The 13,549-nt window shown below is 39.0% G+C and overlaps 1 protein-coding gene across 10 annotated transcripts in view; it reads right to left on the bottom strand.

Moving 5' to 3' along the window:
* The window catches only part of HELQ (helicase, POLQ like), a 52,682-nt gene that overhangs the window by 36,635 nt on the left and 2,498 nt on the right, over positions 1-13,549 (bottom strand). For 6 of the 10 annotated variants that reach the window (XR_006679499.1, XM_045284201.1, XM_045284203.1 and 3 more), the window contains exons 2-7: positions 11,414-12,122; positions 8,091-8,269; positions 7,247-7,447; positions 6,756-6,828; positions 4,848-4,945; positions 3,652-3,750 (exon numbers count right to left, since the gene is read on the bottom strand). Coding sequence is in view for 9 of the 10 variants with exons in the window: in XM_045284201.1 (XP_045140136.1) it covers positions 3,652-3,750; positions 4,848-4,945; positions 6,756-6,828; positions 7,247-7,447; positions 8,091-8,269; positions 11,414-12,122 (1,359 nt within the window). In the remaining variant the exon portion in view is untranslated. Of the gene's footprint in view, positions 1-3,651; positions 3,751-4,837; positions 4,946-5,082; positions 5,125-6,755; positions 6,829-7,246; positions 7,448-8,090; positions 8,270-11,413; positions 12,123-13,549 lie in introns of those variants that run through there. The other 4 variants (XM_045284197.1, XM_045284198.1, XM_045284202.1 and 1 more) reach the window with 4 other exon arrangements.

The raw sequence follows: 13,549 nt of genomic DNA, 5'->3' as shown, positions 1-13,549 counted from the left end.
AAGCATTTAAGAACTAGAGGAAAATTGTATGTTTCATCATTGCTACTCTGCACCCTGCCTGGTTTGTCTACTCTTCATGACCCTTCAGTAAAGGGGTGTTCAGTTGCCTACAGATGGGCTTTGGAATGCTTTCTTAATGTACACTTACCCTTTATATAAAACTCTCTCTTATACATATTAGTTTCTGTGGATTTATTTCTCTAGTTTACCCAGACTAGCACACTTCCTCCCCACCACTATCACCACCCCAGTTCTACTTTACAAATCCAGCTAGACCAGAGCACGTACACTGGTATAGATAAGAGCTCTCAACACACTGAATCCAGGACAGATAAACCCCTCGGGAACAGTAATGGGAGTAGCAATACCATAAAGGTAGAGGGAAGCTGGGGGAATAAATAGGGAAATGGACCACCCCCACCCGCCCAGGGTGACAAACAACAAACATGGGTGCAGGGAGACAGAGGACAGTGTAAGACATGAAAATAATAATAATTCATAATTTATCAAGGGTTCATGAGGGTGGGAGGGAGGGGGGAAGGAGAAAAAAATGAGAAGCTGATACCAAGGGCTCAAGTAGAAAAAAAATGTTTTGAGACTTGTTTGGAGGGTCTAGCAGGGGAGCGCAGCTACTCGTATACCCTTGACCGAAGGACAGTCTTCCTTCTATTGGGGAAGGTCATCCTCTTCAACGAGTGTGCAGCTTAGGGAGGGACACACATGGAGCGGTGAGGGAGGAAGGGGACACCGCCTAGCCAGCCAGATCAGCTGAATCAACCCTGGCGATCAATGGGGTGACAGATGTCGCAGCCAGATCGCCCTCACATCCGAAAAAAAAAAAATGTTTTAAAAAGGATGATGGCAACATATGCGTAAATGTGCTTGAGACAATGGATGTATGGATTGTTATAAGAGCTGTAAGAGCCCCTAATAAAATGATTTAATAAAAAAGAGAGAAACAAAAACAAATCCCTTCTCCCCCTTTAGTATCCTTCACTTGTCATCAACCAATGATTGATATTCACCTTTTCGTATACCAATACATGATCTACAGTCATAAATTTTGCATTGCCTTTGTTTCATTGACCAATTTTTATTGTTGAATGAGTAAGAAGTATTTAAGAAAGAGCTTCCTAAATTTACAAAAAAAAAAAGCACTGTTGAAAGTTAAAAATGTACGAAACAAATTAGTTTCCCATTCAGCCATCCAGACAGACTGTTTTGTGGCACTGATTGTGATCTCTGCAAGATCAGTGATCTTCCTGTTTCCACCTGGGGCTCCCTGTTTCTGTTCACCCAGTTTTCCCGACCCTGCCTTCCCACCTACCTTTGCTCTGGGGCAAAAGCTGCCCTTGGGGTTTGTGCAGCTGGTTGTTCTCAGGGGCATGCTCATTCTGGGTCTGACTGCTTACTGTACAGACCTGTCTTTTGCGGGCTGAAAGGGATCTCTGGGAGTAGTTTAAGGCCTAAGTTAGAAGGGTACCTATTGGTTATTATCTCAGGGGATCCACCAGTCTTTTTCACGTCGGTAAGGCTGGTCTTTCTGATAAATCTGAATTTTGTTCTACTTTTTTCTCCCACTCTACCTAGGACCTTTTATCATGAGTGGTCAGTACCTATCTAGCTCTGCTGGTCTCTGGTTAGTGGAGGCTCTGTGCATGTGGTTTATTAAGTCTTTGGGCTAATGGCTTCTTGGGTCTTTAGCTTTCTTCGTTCTTCTTTGTGCTGAACAGAAAGAAACCAACAGTTTAGCACCACTTAGAAGCTTTTAAGATCCCAGGTGCCACTCACCAAAGTAGGGTGTAGAACAATGTCTTTTTGGACTATGCTATGCCAATTGACCTAGATGTCCCTGAGAGTACAGTCCCAGCTCTTAAGGCCAGTAGCTCAGTGATACAGTTTATTATGCCAGCCTGGTTTTATCTCTCTAGAGAACCCTGTCTAACACACTCAGTCTTGAGATGTTTAGTTATGGCTAAGAGGTTTTCCTGAATGTGCCTTCCCCACCCACACCGTGCACTCTATTAGATGCTGTTATGTTACATGCTGTTGTTTCTGACTCAACCCAACGCAGTGAACGATGGAACAAAATAATGCCGGGTTCTATACCACCCTCACAATCACTGCATTGCTTGAGCCTACTGCTGGAGCCATTGCGACAATCCATCTCACTGAAGATCTTCCTCTTCTTCCTGAAACTTACTTTCCAAACATAATGTCCTCCAGGGAATGTTCCCTATTCATAACATGTTCAAAGTATGTGATCATGTGTCTTTGAAATAGGCACAAATCTGAATCTGTTCTACTCAGTTGGTCAGAGAGCTGTCTTGCAAATTCCTTGGCCTATATTAGCAAACACTTCCAGTATTGCATCTGTGAATGAAACATCAGTGTTCTGTCAGATCTTAGAGACTTTGCTCTTTGCCAACTGAATCAGTGCAGAATGGACTTCTTCCTTCAACACCATCAGTTCTTGATCATACACTACTTTCTGAAATGGTTGAACATTAACCGATTCTTTTTAGTACAGTGATGACACTGTATATGTATGCATATGTTAGAGCTTCAAAAAGTTCATGGAAAAAGGGAATTAAAAGAAGTTTTCCACAAACTTTTTGAAGCATGTGTGTGTACTCCCATACATCTTACTACCCTTGCTTGGCTTACACAACTACCTATATATCCACTTGTACGCTATTGTTTGCTATTACTATTACTGCAGGATAATAAACATAATAGTATTTACCGTCGTTCCCTCTTATTCCTACATACCTTTTGGTATCGTCCTTTCCCTCAGTTATGTTTTGTGGCATCCCTCATATGTGTACTGTCTTTCCCTTCACCAAAGTGAGCATGTGTCTACTATCAAGTTAGTGGTTTTCTTTCCCATCTGCTCCCATCTCCTGTTCACCATCAAAGACTGTTTTTTTCTGCTATGAACTTTAACTTTTTATAACAGTAGTCTCATACGACATTTGTCCTTTTGTGACTACCTTTCCCAAAATTTCTCAATCATGGGAAACCAAGGCAAAATAAATACCTAGCAGTCCTGCTTATTAGGTAGTTAAATACAGATAACTTAATAATACAGCCTAATAGCCTTTGAGTAAATAAGCCCATTGCCATCTAGTCCATGGTGACTCAGTGCCTGATAGGACAGAGTAGAACCACCAAACATGTTGCCAAGACCATAAAGCTTAATGAGAGCAAACAGCCTCCTGTTTCTCTTGTGGAGCAGTTGGTGGGCTTGAACTGCCAACCATACTATTAGCACTCCAATGCTTACCGCACTATGCCACCAGGGCTTCTATTACTGAGAGAAAAGTAGTATTTTTATTTTATTCTTAAACAACCACAAGTGTCGCCTCATAGGATGCATGTACCTTTTGACACTGCACAACCAGGGAATGAACCTGGACACTCACAACCTCATTTCCTGTTGCACACAGATTTTTGCAAGGTATTTGCTTATTATTGCAAACACACACGCAATTTTACAAAGAGATAAAACCATAGAAGGGAATGTAGTATGATCTAATGTTGATTGGAAACTATTTTGAACCAGTGGTTTGCACAGTGTCCAACACATGACAAGTACTGGGTGCCATGGCACAGCTTAGGAACTTGGACTGTACCGGCTATCAACATTACCTTATAAGTAAGGAGACGTGAAAAAGTAATGCCACTCTCAGCTTTGCTGTCAACCTCATATAGCTCATCATTTATTTTCAGGTATTCTTTTAATTCAACCTTAAATTTGAAAGACATTTGCAATTAATATCAGATAGGAATTCCATAGTTTCAAATTTTCTAAAATATTTTGCAAAAATAAAAGATAGCTATAAAAAGGTTTCTATTTTTCCAAGATATGTAAAGCATGCTTTAACTCAATCTCCTTCCTCATTTCCCTTTTCTTAGTCATTCTTTTTAAGTTAAAAAAGGAATATCCTTAAAAATACTTATGACACATATTTGTCACAAGCAGCAGCATACACGTCATAATGTTCAAACTTTTTGTCTTTGACTAAGGTGTTATTTGTATTATCCCTCAAGATTATTGGTTTGAATTCAAAATACGATGAAATTTTTCATGTATTATATATATTTTTAAGCTTTTAAGCACAGGTCACTGCATTTAAAAAAAGAAGAATCACTAGTTTAAAAATTAAAATCAGAAATGACCTCTTGAACATGTTCATCTTTGGTACAAATATAAAAAATAAATTAAATTTCACATTAAAATTTGGTGATTCTCAAAAGTCAGTTTCTGACAAACCGTTCAGGCAAAGACCATACCCACTAGCACTGCAGACAGCATATGTACATCATAAAGGGCTCCAAAAAACTACAGATTACATTTGTCTATTTTCTTCCATGTTTTTGGAAATACAGTTTATCGAGGAGTTTAAATAAGTACCTGGTGAAGTCTGAACTTAGTGAAAATGACCGTCAAACATAAATATTTGAAGATAATTTTTGTTTATGTGCTAGTAACGCAAAACTTGCCTTGCTCAAGTTTGGCTCATTGAGAAAAAAAAAACTTCACCAGAGAGAATAAAAAGTAGAAAAATATAATGGATTTGGAAAAATTCATTCCATAAATAGTCAACGAATATATTGGGAGGCACTGTTCCAGGTGCTGTAGATTTATCAGTGACCAGAGGCAAATCTGTGGCCCCTGGAGTTTCTATTCTCTCTACACTAAGTCTTCTTATTCGTGTATGGGGTAAAGAATTACACTCGTTCACTACTACATCAAGTTTTTACCTAGTAGTCATATACATGTATTACTCTTCATTCGAAGATGAATGTTTAACAAACAATAAAGTACAAACACAGATACATACTGGTCTAAACTGACTGGTATAATACTCAGCTTTAAGGAACTCTTGTAGGTCTTCAACATTGTTCAGTGTCGCACTCATACCAATGATCTGAGTTGTTTCTAGAAAAGAAAACAAGAACAAAGTATTGAGGATAATTTGTGTACCGTACACTTAGTATGTCATCATAGAAGTGATACTGGCAACTTTTTTGTGTTTTTGTGAATTCTTTCTAGGTAACTGGAGACAAATATATTACCTGAGTAGGGTAAACCTCAGGAGTCCTGGCGGTGGTTCTGCGTTGGGCTAAGGATCCACATGGCTGGCAGTTCAAACCCACCAGCAGCTCTGCGGGAGAAAGACTAGGCTTTCCATTTCCAGAAACAGTTACAGTCTCGGCAACCCACAGCGAGCACCACCAGTCATCATTGATGGCAGTGAGTTTGGAGTTTGGGGAGGTTAAATGTTTGTTAGTATGTAGAATTTTATATATTGTGAAACTTGGCAAGAGAGTATTTATCAGACTTCTAGGCAAAGCGTAATGCATATTAATATGGTTGCTGTAGACTCTGTGGATCATCGGCAGGAAGAAACCAAACTCCCTGCCATCGGAGTCCACGCTGTCTCACAGCTACCCTATAGGACAGAACAGAACTGCCCTCTTGGGTTTCCACGGCTGTAACTCTTTTCAGAAGTAGAAAGTGTATCTTTTGGGGGTTTGCTAACTTTTTTAAATGGAGCGGAAGCAAGCTTGTACAGCTTCCTGACTTTCCAGGCAGCACAGTACACAAATGGCTGCTGTCATGGACTTGGCTAACGAATCAAAAAACCAAAGGAAACACTTTAGCAGATGCTTCTTCATCACAGCACCATCTTTCCCCTTGAAATGATCTCTCAAGATCACTGACTGAGGAGCATGACTTTTCCTTTCCCCTTCCATAAGGATGGACTATACAGTGGGAGAATGAATTTAGTGCCAAATCATGGAAGGCTATGCTAAAAAAATTCGGAATTTATGCAGAAAAGAGGGAAGTTATTCAAGAGTTTTAAACTGTAAAGTATTTGAACGTACATTTGGGAAAGCCCATTCTAAATGCACCAGAGATGGGAAACTACAACCATCAAGACTGGGCAGAGCGAAGAGGGTGGTGACGCCTGCAGTCATCTAGGTATGAAAGGATGAAGACATGGACTAAAAGATTTAGTGGCAGAGAAGGAAGTGAAGGATAGACTAATATACACATGAAGCCAGACAGACAGGATTTCATAAGTGTGTAAGACTAGACTGCCCATGAGTGAAGACTGTTAAAATATTGGAGTAGGTGGCTGGATGAAGAATGATGGCAGGGAATTCATATGGAAGGAGTTAAAAGGAAATTAGTTAGGTTTGGAAATGTTGAGTCTGAGCTATTTACAAGGTATTTAAGTAAGAGTATCCAGTTGGCAGAAAAAAAAGTGTACGCTAGAAATATATACTGGGCGTCACAACACTCAGGAAGTATTAGAAATTGTATGAATAGTTGTGAATGAAGCAGAAACTATATGAAGAAGAAACAAAGAAATGGCCTAAAAAGAATCTACACTAACACAAATGTACATAATGAACAAGCTTAGAAAGAGGTATTGCAGAAAAACCAAGAAGACCAGTGTTTCCCAAACCGTGCGATACGAGCACACCAATGGGGTGGGGGTGGGGGGCGGCGCTGTAAAAGCAGACACTTCACATTTTACTCTGGATCATAGGCTATAGTACAAACATTTCTTATTGTCAGGGGTGGGGGGTGGAGCAATAGGTAATTTTTTTTCTGAAAAGGAGGTAGTAGACCACATAAGTTTGGGAAAATTATATATGCAAGATTATATAACCTAGTTAGTAGAATTACATCTCTTGGTTATAAATCAATTAGTGACCACATTTCCAAAAGTACTTACTGCTGGTGTAGAGGATTTTTGCTAGAGTCATTTCCAGTACAGCCCCTCGGCTTCCTTCACCAATCATGTGCAACTTTGAGATTAAAGAGGAACAAAGCTGCATAAGGCATTGTATGGAATCAATATGTAATCCTTGCTTTATATCTTGCTTTAAACATTTTGGACGTAGCAACCTTCCTGTAGATCTGGCATTTCACTGCTATTTTTTTCACTGCTATTTTAAGTTAATGAAATTTGGGGGCAACGTTCTAACACAGTGTAATTCATAAATTCTGTTATGAAACTACACATATATAACTGTTTGTGTCATACAAGTAACAGTTGACACAAAGCTGAATTTAAGGTTACAAAACATGAACTGTCTTCACCTGTATTGTCTATACCAAAATAAACTATTTATGATTCTCCAGAAAGTTATTAAACAGATTCCTGTGATAATCAGTAAATACATTAGTATAAAAAATTGGTCAATTAGAAAAGTAGTCACAAACCTCATCGACAACCACCAGACCCAGAGCGCTAATTCTTCCCATTTCAATCAAGGAGTTCACCAGGCTATGCCCTTTTTCAATAGTGGCAATATACAGTGATTGCTTTTCCCTTCTTCTGACAGGAGGAAATTTCCCTTTGCTTCCAGCATATTCTTCGACAAAGAAACCCAGCTCCATGCCAAAAATTGACAAGCCCGAAATCTGTATTAGTTGAAACAAACAATAACAACAAAACAGATACATAAGAACGCAAATTTTTAAAAATACCAGGTGTTTTAGGAGCAAGATGCGGCAGTCTGCTTCTGTAAAGATTTCCAGCCTTGGAGACCGTCCACCCGTCTTAGTCTGCCTACAAGGTCACCATGAGTCAGAACGGACCCCACAAGCACTTTTAGGTAACAAAAGGGTTAAGGTCACATATAATACAAATCTGGGAAATTTCACAAAATAAATGTTGAGCTTTGCAAAAGGAATGGTCTTCAAATTATATAATATATGTGAAAATAAATTTCTATCTTTTGATATCAAAAAGCATCAGAATTCTTTATTTTGATAAAAGCAATTGGTTAGTTTATGCTTGAAAAAAATAGGGTAAATATCACTAGAATACTTGAGAGGGAGCTTAATCCATCTGTTTCGAAACAAATCTAAAACTTTTTACAGTCAGTAGTACTATTAGGAGAGTTCCTAGGTAATTAGTCAACACTTCTCTTGTACATTTTGAAACTACTATTCCATCCTTAGTCAATGCACCTCTTCTTAGATAGTATTTTTTTCTCAATCAGATAATAAATCAATATTAAAATAACAGAAAATAACATTTGCTTAAAAAGCATACACACACCTTTTCTTGGACAATGGCCACATATGGCAGGATCATTACAACATCTTTCCGACGGCAAAGCAGTTCTTGTAGCATTAAAATCTCAGCCACAAGGGTTTTCCCACCACTCGTTGGCAAGGAGTAGATCAAATTTTTTCTTTCTTGCACTGAACTCAGAGTTAAGCAAGTATGCTGCCATTCTGTGGGGTTAAAAGAAGAAAGCATTATTTTCCCCTTCTATAATCTCAATCTCCAGAAAGTTTTCTAAAAGTGAAGAATTCAATCCCACCGGGGTAGTTGTGCGTAAGGATAAATGTAATTATGTACCAATAAATGACAAAAATCACAGATGGACAACCAGTTGAGTTTCCTGCAGGTCTCGTCAGTGGGACAGGCAGTGAGTGGCCTGGTGACCAAGGGGTATCATGTGGGTGATCCGAGGAGCTAAAGGGCAGCACAGGGACCTGGGGAATTGGAGATTTCATGCAGCTTTCTCCCCCTCACTGACCCAAACATCATCTTAGAGGGTAAAAATCAGAGTTTGCATAAACCAAGGCAATCTATTCAACTAGTTCTGATGGGGAAGTGGAACTGTGATCAGTCTGAATATCATTTTAAACTGTTTAAACCATAAAAGGTAGAACTGTTAACTAAACCTGGGGTTCTCAAAAGCTAACCAGTCCGGGTGCAAAAAAGCATCAGATCAGATGTGAGGTATGGTGTGAAAACCAGCACACCCACTCTGCAGGGTAATTTGACACTGGGTGGTCAAAAGTCTTCAAAATGCGCGCCAGCATTACCAGGAGAATGGACTAAAAAGATGACAGACTATTTCACAGCAGAAGAGATGCAAATGGCCTGTTAAAGGTACTCGACTGTCACTCATTGCGTTGGTAAGAGAACTGAAATATAAAAACAAATAGCTTCCTCCAAAAACACCAGACATGTACAATCCAGAACTGAGTAGAGTGTGATCAACAGGCATTCATACAAAGGGGAGTTGATATCAAGAAGTTCAAGAAGAAAATGTTTGAAAATAATTGTGACTGCAATTGCACAGTACTGCTTGATGTGGTTGAACTACGGATTGTTATATCTGTAAGTGCTCCCAATAAAATGATTTAAAAAAAATTTTAAATAACGTTTTAAAAAAACAAGAAAAATAGGCATTCATACATATAGTAGGTGACAGTAAAATCTGCTGGGAGCTTTTTGGAAAGTAAGCTGCTGGTATCAGAAATAAAACTGCACGCTGCCTTTGATCTCGTAACATTACTTTTAAGGCTTTGTACCCATATAAATAAAAGAAGGAACATATAAAAATGATGATGCCAGGAACCCTAGTAGCATAGTGGTTATGCATTGGGCTGCTAACCTTATGGTCAGCAGTTCAAACCATCAGCCGCTCCATGGGAGAAACACGGGACTTTCTATTCCTTGTAAAGAGTTAACGTCTCAGAAACCCACAGGAGCAGTTCTACCCTGTCCTACAGGGTCACTATGTGTTGGCGTTGACTCAATGGCAGTGAGTAGAAAGATAATGTGCAAGATGTTTAGCATATTTTACATAACAAAGTGTCACCAAGGGGGAAAAGGATTAATATATTGCATAACCAGACAGGGTTATATGGGTTATAAATCATAATTATTTGCAGTTAAAAATGAGGATATCTATCTATATACGAGGGAATGTGTCCTCCAAAACCGGAATTTTTTTCACAGCTTTGTATTTAAAATTTTTTACAACACAACCTTATCACCTACAAAGTACTTGTCAAATCTGCAATTCCACTCTTGAAGACAGTTTCCAAACTCATCTGTTTGGAGGCTGGCAGCACCTTCCTCGTTTATTTTTCTTCACCTCTTCAAATTGCTGTCGTTTCATGTCCCTCTTCATTCGTGGAAACGAAAAAGTTGCATGGAGAGAGTTCAGGTGAGTAAAGTGCACGGGGCAAGAGAGGCACGCTATTTTCTGCCAACAACTAGCACAGAGATGGCTGCATGAACAGATGCACTGTCATGGTGGCAAAACCAGTCCGTCTGCCACAAATCAGGCCTTTTTTTGTTGTACATTGTTACTTATGCTATCTTTTCGGAACCTCTAAAGAGAAAGCTTGGTTAACAGTCTGCCCTGGTAGAACGAACTCCAAATGCACTATGAGTTGACATTTTCATCCATTTGGGAAGTTGATGAACATCCAGAAGGAGGTTTGTCATCAATCAACATGTCACCTTTTTAGAAATGAGAAAACCACTTGTTTTTCCCATAGCGCTATCCTTGTAAGCTGTGTTCAAAATCACAACAGTTAATGGGGCATTTTTCTCACATATGAAACCAAATTGCACCACCGTACACTGTTCTCTTAAATGGGCCATCGCAAAAACTGAGGTTTGAGTGAAACTGCTTTTATGAAAAAATTCACTGTGATCAGAGAGAACCTTCCCAGGTGACCCCACTGGGTGCACTAACTCAGAGCAAGTTGCTTGATGCTCGCCTAGAGGGAAAAATGTGTACTATGCAAGCTCCATCCAGTGGAGCCTTTTCTGGTTTTGGTGGGGGTACCCACTCATATGCTCACTAAATAAGTACAAGGTTGTCAATATACAGTAAAAAAAAATGAGAAATGTGTCGAATTGTATGAACATAATTATGTAAATATTAGAAAAGAATTAGCACAAAACAAAGTTAGGCTTGAATATACTACCTTTGTTTTGTTTTTAAATTTAAATATGGCTGCCAGGTACAAGTTATTAAATATACTGCACAAATATTAACAGCTATGTGTAATGACAGTTACAAATGATTTTCATTTGTGTAATTTTGGATGGCTCTCAAATATTTACCAATGACTATGTATTTTTTAAGTAAAACCAGATTATTTCTCCAAAGCACAATTTACTTCAGACTAATATCACCTATTAATAATAATACAAATTATAATGTAATAAAATATAACTTTACCAGATCCACATTTTATCTAATTTAGATTTTTAAAGATAAAGTGACAAAGTAGGATTGTCCTTTATCTTGAAACATGAAAAAACAATGTTATATTAACTCAGTTCTCAGATTTATATCAAACATACTGTGTACCGTTCTGTGATAGCAAGCAAAGGGAACAGTGCAGAATTGCAGTTTTCCAGCTCAGTGGTGCCCCACACTTTGAGGGGATCTGAATCCCCTGGCGGGCTTGTTAAAATGCAAATTGCTTCAGTTTACTCTCATAGGTGGTTTTCATAATGAGAAATGTGACCAGGGAAGCATCTGTTTCCACTGATTTGCATTAATATGGTTGACAATGATATAAAACATTTTTTTTTAACTACAGCAAAGAAAGCATTACCATATAAGTTTTCGATTCCCTTCAACTGAAGGTAAAGGTCTCTCACTTTGCTGGGGAGTGAATAAAAGGGACCGCGGTCATCTGAGGGCGACTCAAGCATTTTCTTAGCGACATTAATTTCTTCAAATAGAAGAGTCTCTTTGAGCTGGTTGGTCTTAGAAAAAACCGGTGCCTGTGCCTTGGCATTTTCCGTCATGGCACTTTTTAGATGATCTCTAAGACTTCTCCTCCTGCTCGCATCTGAGCTTGTTTGGACTTTAGAAGACGAGGCATCGTTCTGCTGGGGTGGCTCGATGCAGTTTGGGGGCCATTTGTCTTTCGCTGTCTGGTGAGAGGGTAGATTCCAATCCTTTTTTTTGCTAAACTGATTGTCCAGTTCATTTGAGGAGTTCTGCAAATTTTCAAAGTATAAAACCTGTGAAGAAGGTACATCATATAAAAGATCAGTCTCCGGTTCAATAACAGCATCCTCATGCTTACTGTGGTGGGCACCAGTGTTCAATGTGGTGACATGGTCTCGGGCAATAATGGTGGCGTTACGTTTGTGGATGCTTTCTAAATAAAGATCTTCAGTGGCAGGGTCTGTAACACATTTCTCATGCTCTGGAAACGGCATATATTTTTGTTCAAGGTCATCAACTTGAGCTAAAAAAGAGTTTTCAGCAAAGCTGTCATAGCCACCAAACATGTCCTCCTCGCTGTCACTGTGCTGAAAGGAAAGCAGAAATACAGAGATGCTTTACTGAGAAGAGAAGCTTCAACCTAGTTTGTACCAGGTTTAAAATGATAATGTGGAGGTTTTGAAGTCATTGGAAAACATTTTCAGATATTTTAAACTCAAGTTTTCAAATGACCCTCTTTTAAAAATGCTTACAACCAAGCTATTTGGAAAATTTTAAAACGTACTGTATACTAAAGGGTGATGATTAAAATGATGGTCCTCAGGAACAATATATGAAGGAAAACACCTTAATTTTAAGAAAAATGTATAACGAAACTTTTAAAAGCACATTCGAACAAGAATTAATGCTAATAACTGTAATAACCTTTCCATTTGCCACCATATTAGACAAAAAAGAATTTAAATATTTGCCTTGGAGAATGATACCTAAGACCTATCTGTTGTACATATGGAAATACAACATCTCAATACAAAATAAAAGGCAAAAGAGGTTTCTTTTTCTGATAAGTAAGGTCTCGTTGAGGAGCACTGGTGGTGATGTGTTAAGTGGTATGCTGCTAACCGAAAGACCAGCAGTTTGAACCAACAAAGCCTTTGGTGGAAGAAAAATGTAGCAGTCTGATTCTGTAAAGATGACAGCCTTGTATACCCTATAGGGGGTGCTTTGGTGGCATAATGGTTATGCCCTGAACTGTGAAGCTCAAGGGCAGCAGTTCGAAACCATTGGCCACTCCACTGGAAAAAGATGAGGCTTTCGAGTCCTGTAATCTCAGAAACTCACAGGGACAGACCTAACCATAAGGGACGGTGCATTTGCCTATACCTTATACTTTGGCTATACCCTATACTTACTCCATGCCATTGAGTCAATACTGACTCATAGCAACCCCATAAGACAAAGTAGAACTGTCTCTGTGAATTTCTGAGACTGTAACTGTTTATGGCAGTGGTTCTCAACCCGTGGGTCTCGACTCGTTTGGGGGTTGAACAACCCTTTCACAGGGGTCGCCTAAGATCATCAGAAAACACATAAATATTTCACAATATATAATTACATATTGTTTTATGATTAATCACTAAGCTTTAATTATGTTTAATGATGCTCAATTTGTAACAATGAAAATATATCCTGCATATCAGCTATTTATATTACTATTCACAACAGTTGCAAAATTGCAGTGATGAAGTAGCAACGAAAATAATTTTATGGTTGGGGGTGACCACAACATGAGGAACTGTATTCAAGGGTAGCGGCTTTAGGAAGGTTGAGGACCACGGGTTTATGGAACTACCCAGCTCCGTCTTTCTCCCGTGGAGCTCCTGGTGGTTTAGAATGGCCCACCTTATGGATTGCAGCTCCAAGTGTAACCGATATGCCACCTGGGCTCCTACTATACCCTATGAAGCAGGTCTCCTCTGTCCTACAGTGTCACTATGAATCTGAATGGCCTCCA

This window comes from Echinops telfairi, unplaced genomic scaffold (genome assembly GCF_000313985.2).
Source record: "Echinops telfairi isolate 266 unplaced genomic scaffold, ASM31398v2 ScPeMD7_7468;HRSCAF=8506_0, whole genome shotgun sequence".
NCBI classification, from domain to species: Eukaryota; Metazoa; Chordata; class Mammalia; order Afrosoricida; family Tenrecidae; genus Echinops; species Echinops telfairi.
Note: the sequence above shows the minus strand (reverse complement) of the source record. Positions and strands in the feature narration are given on the sequence as shown.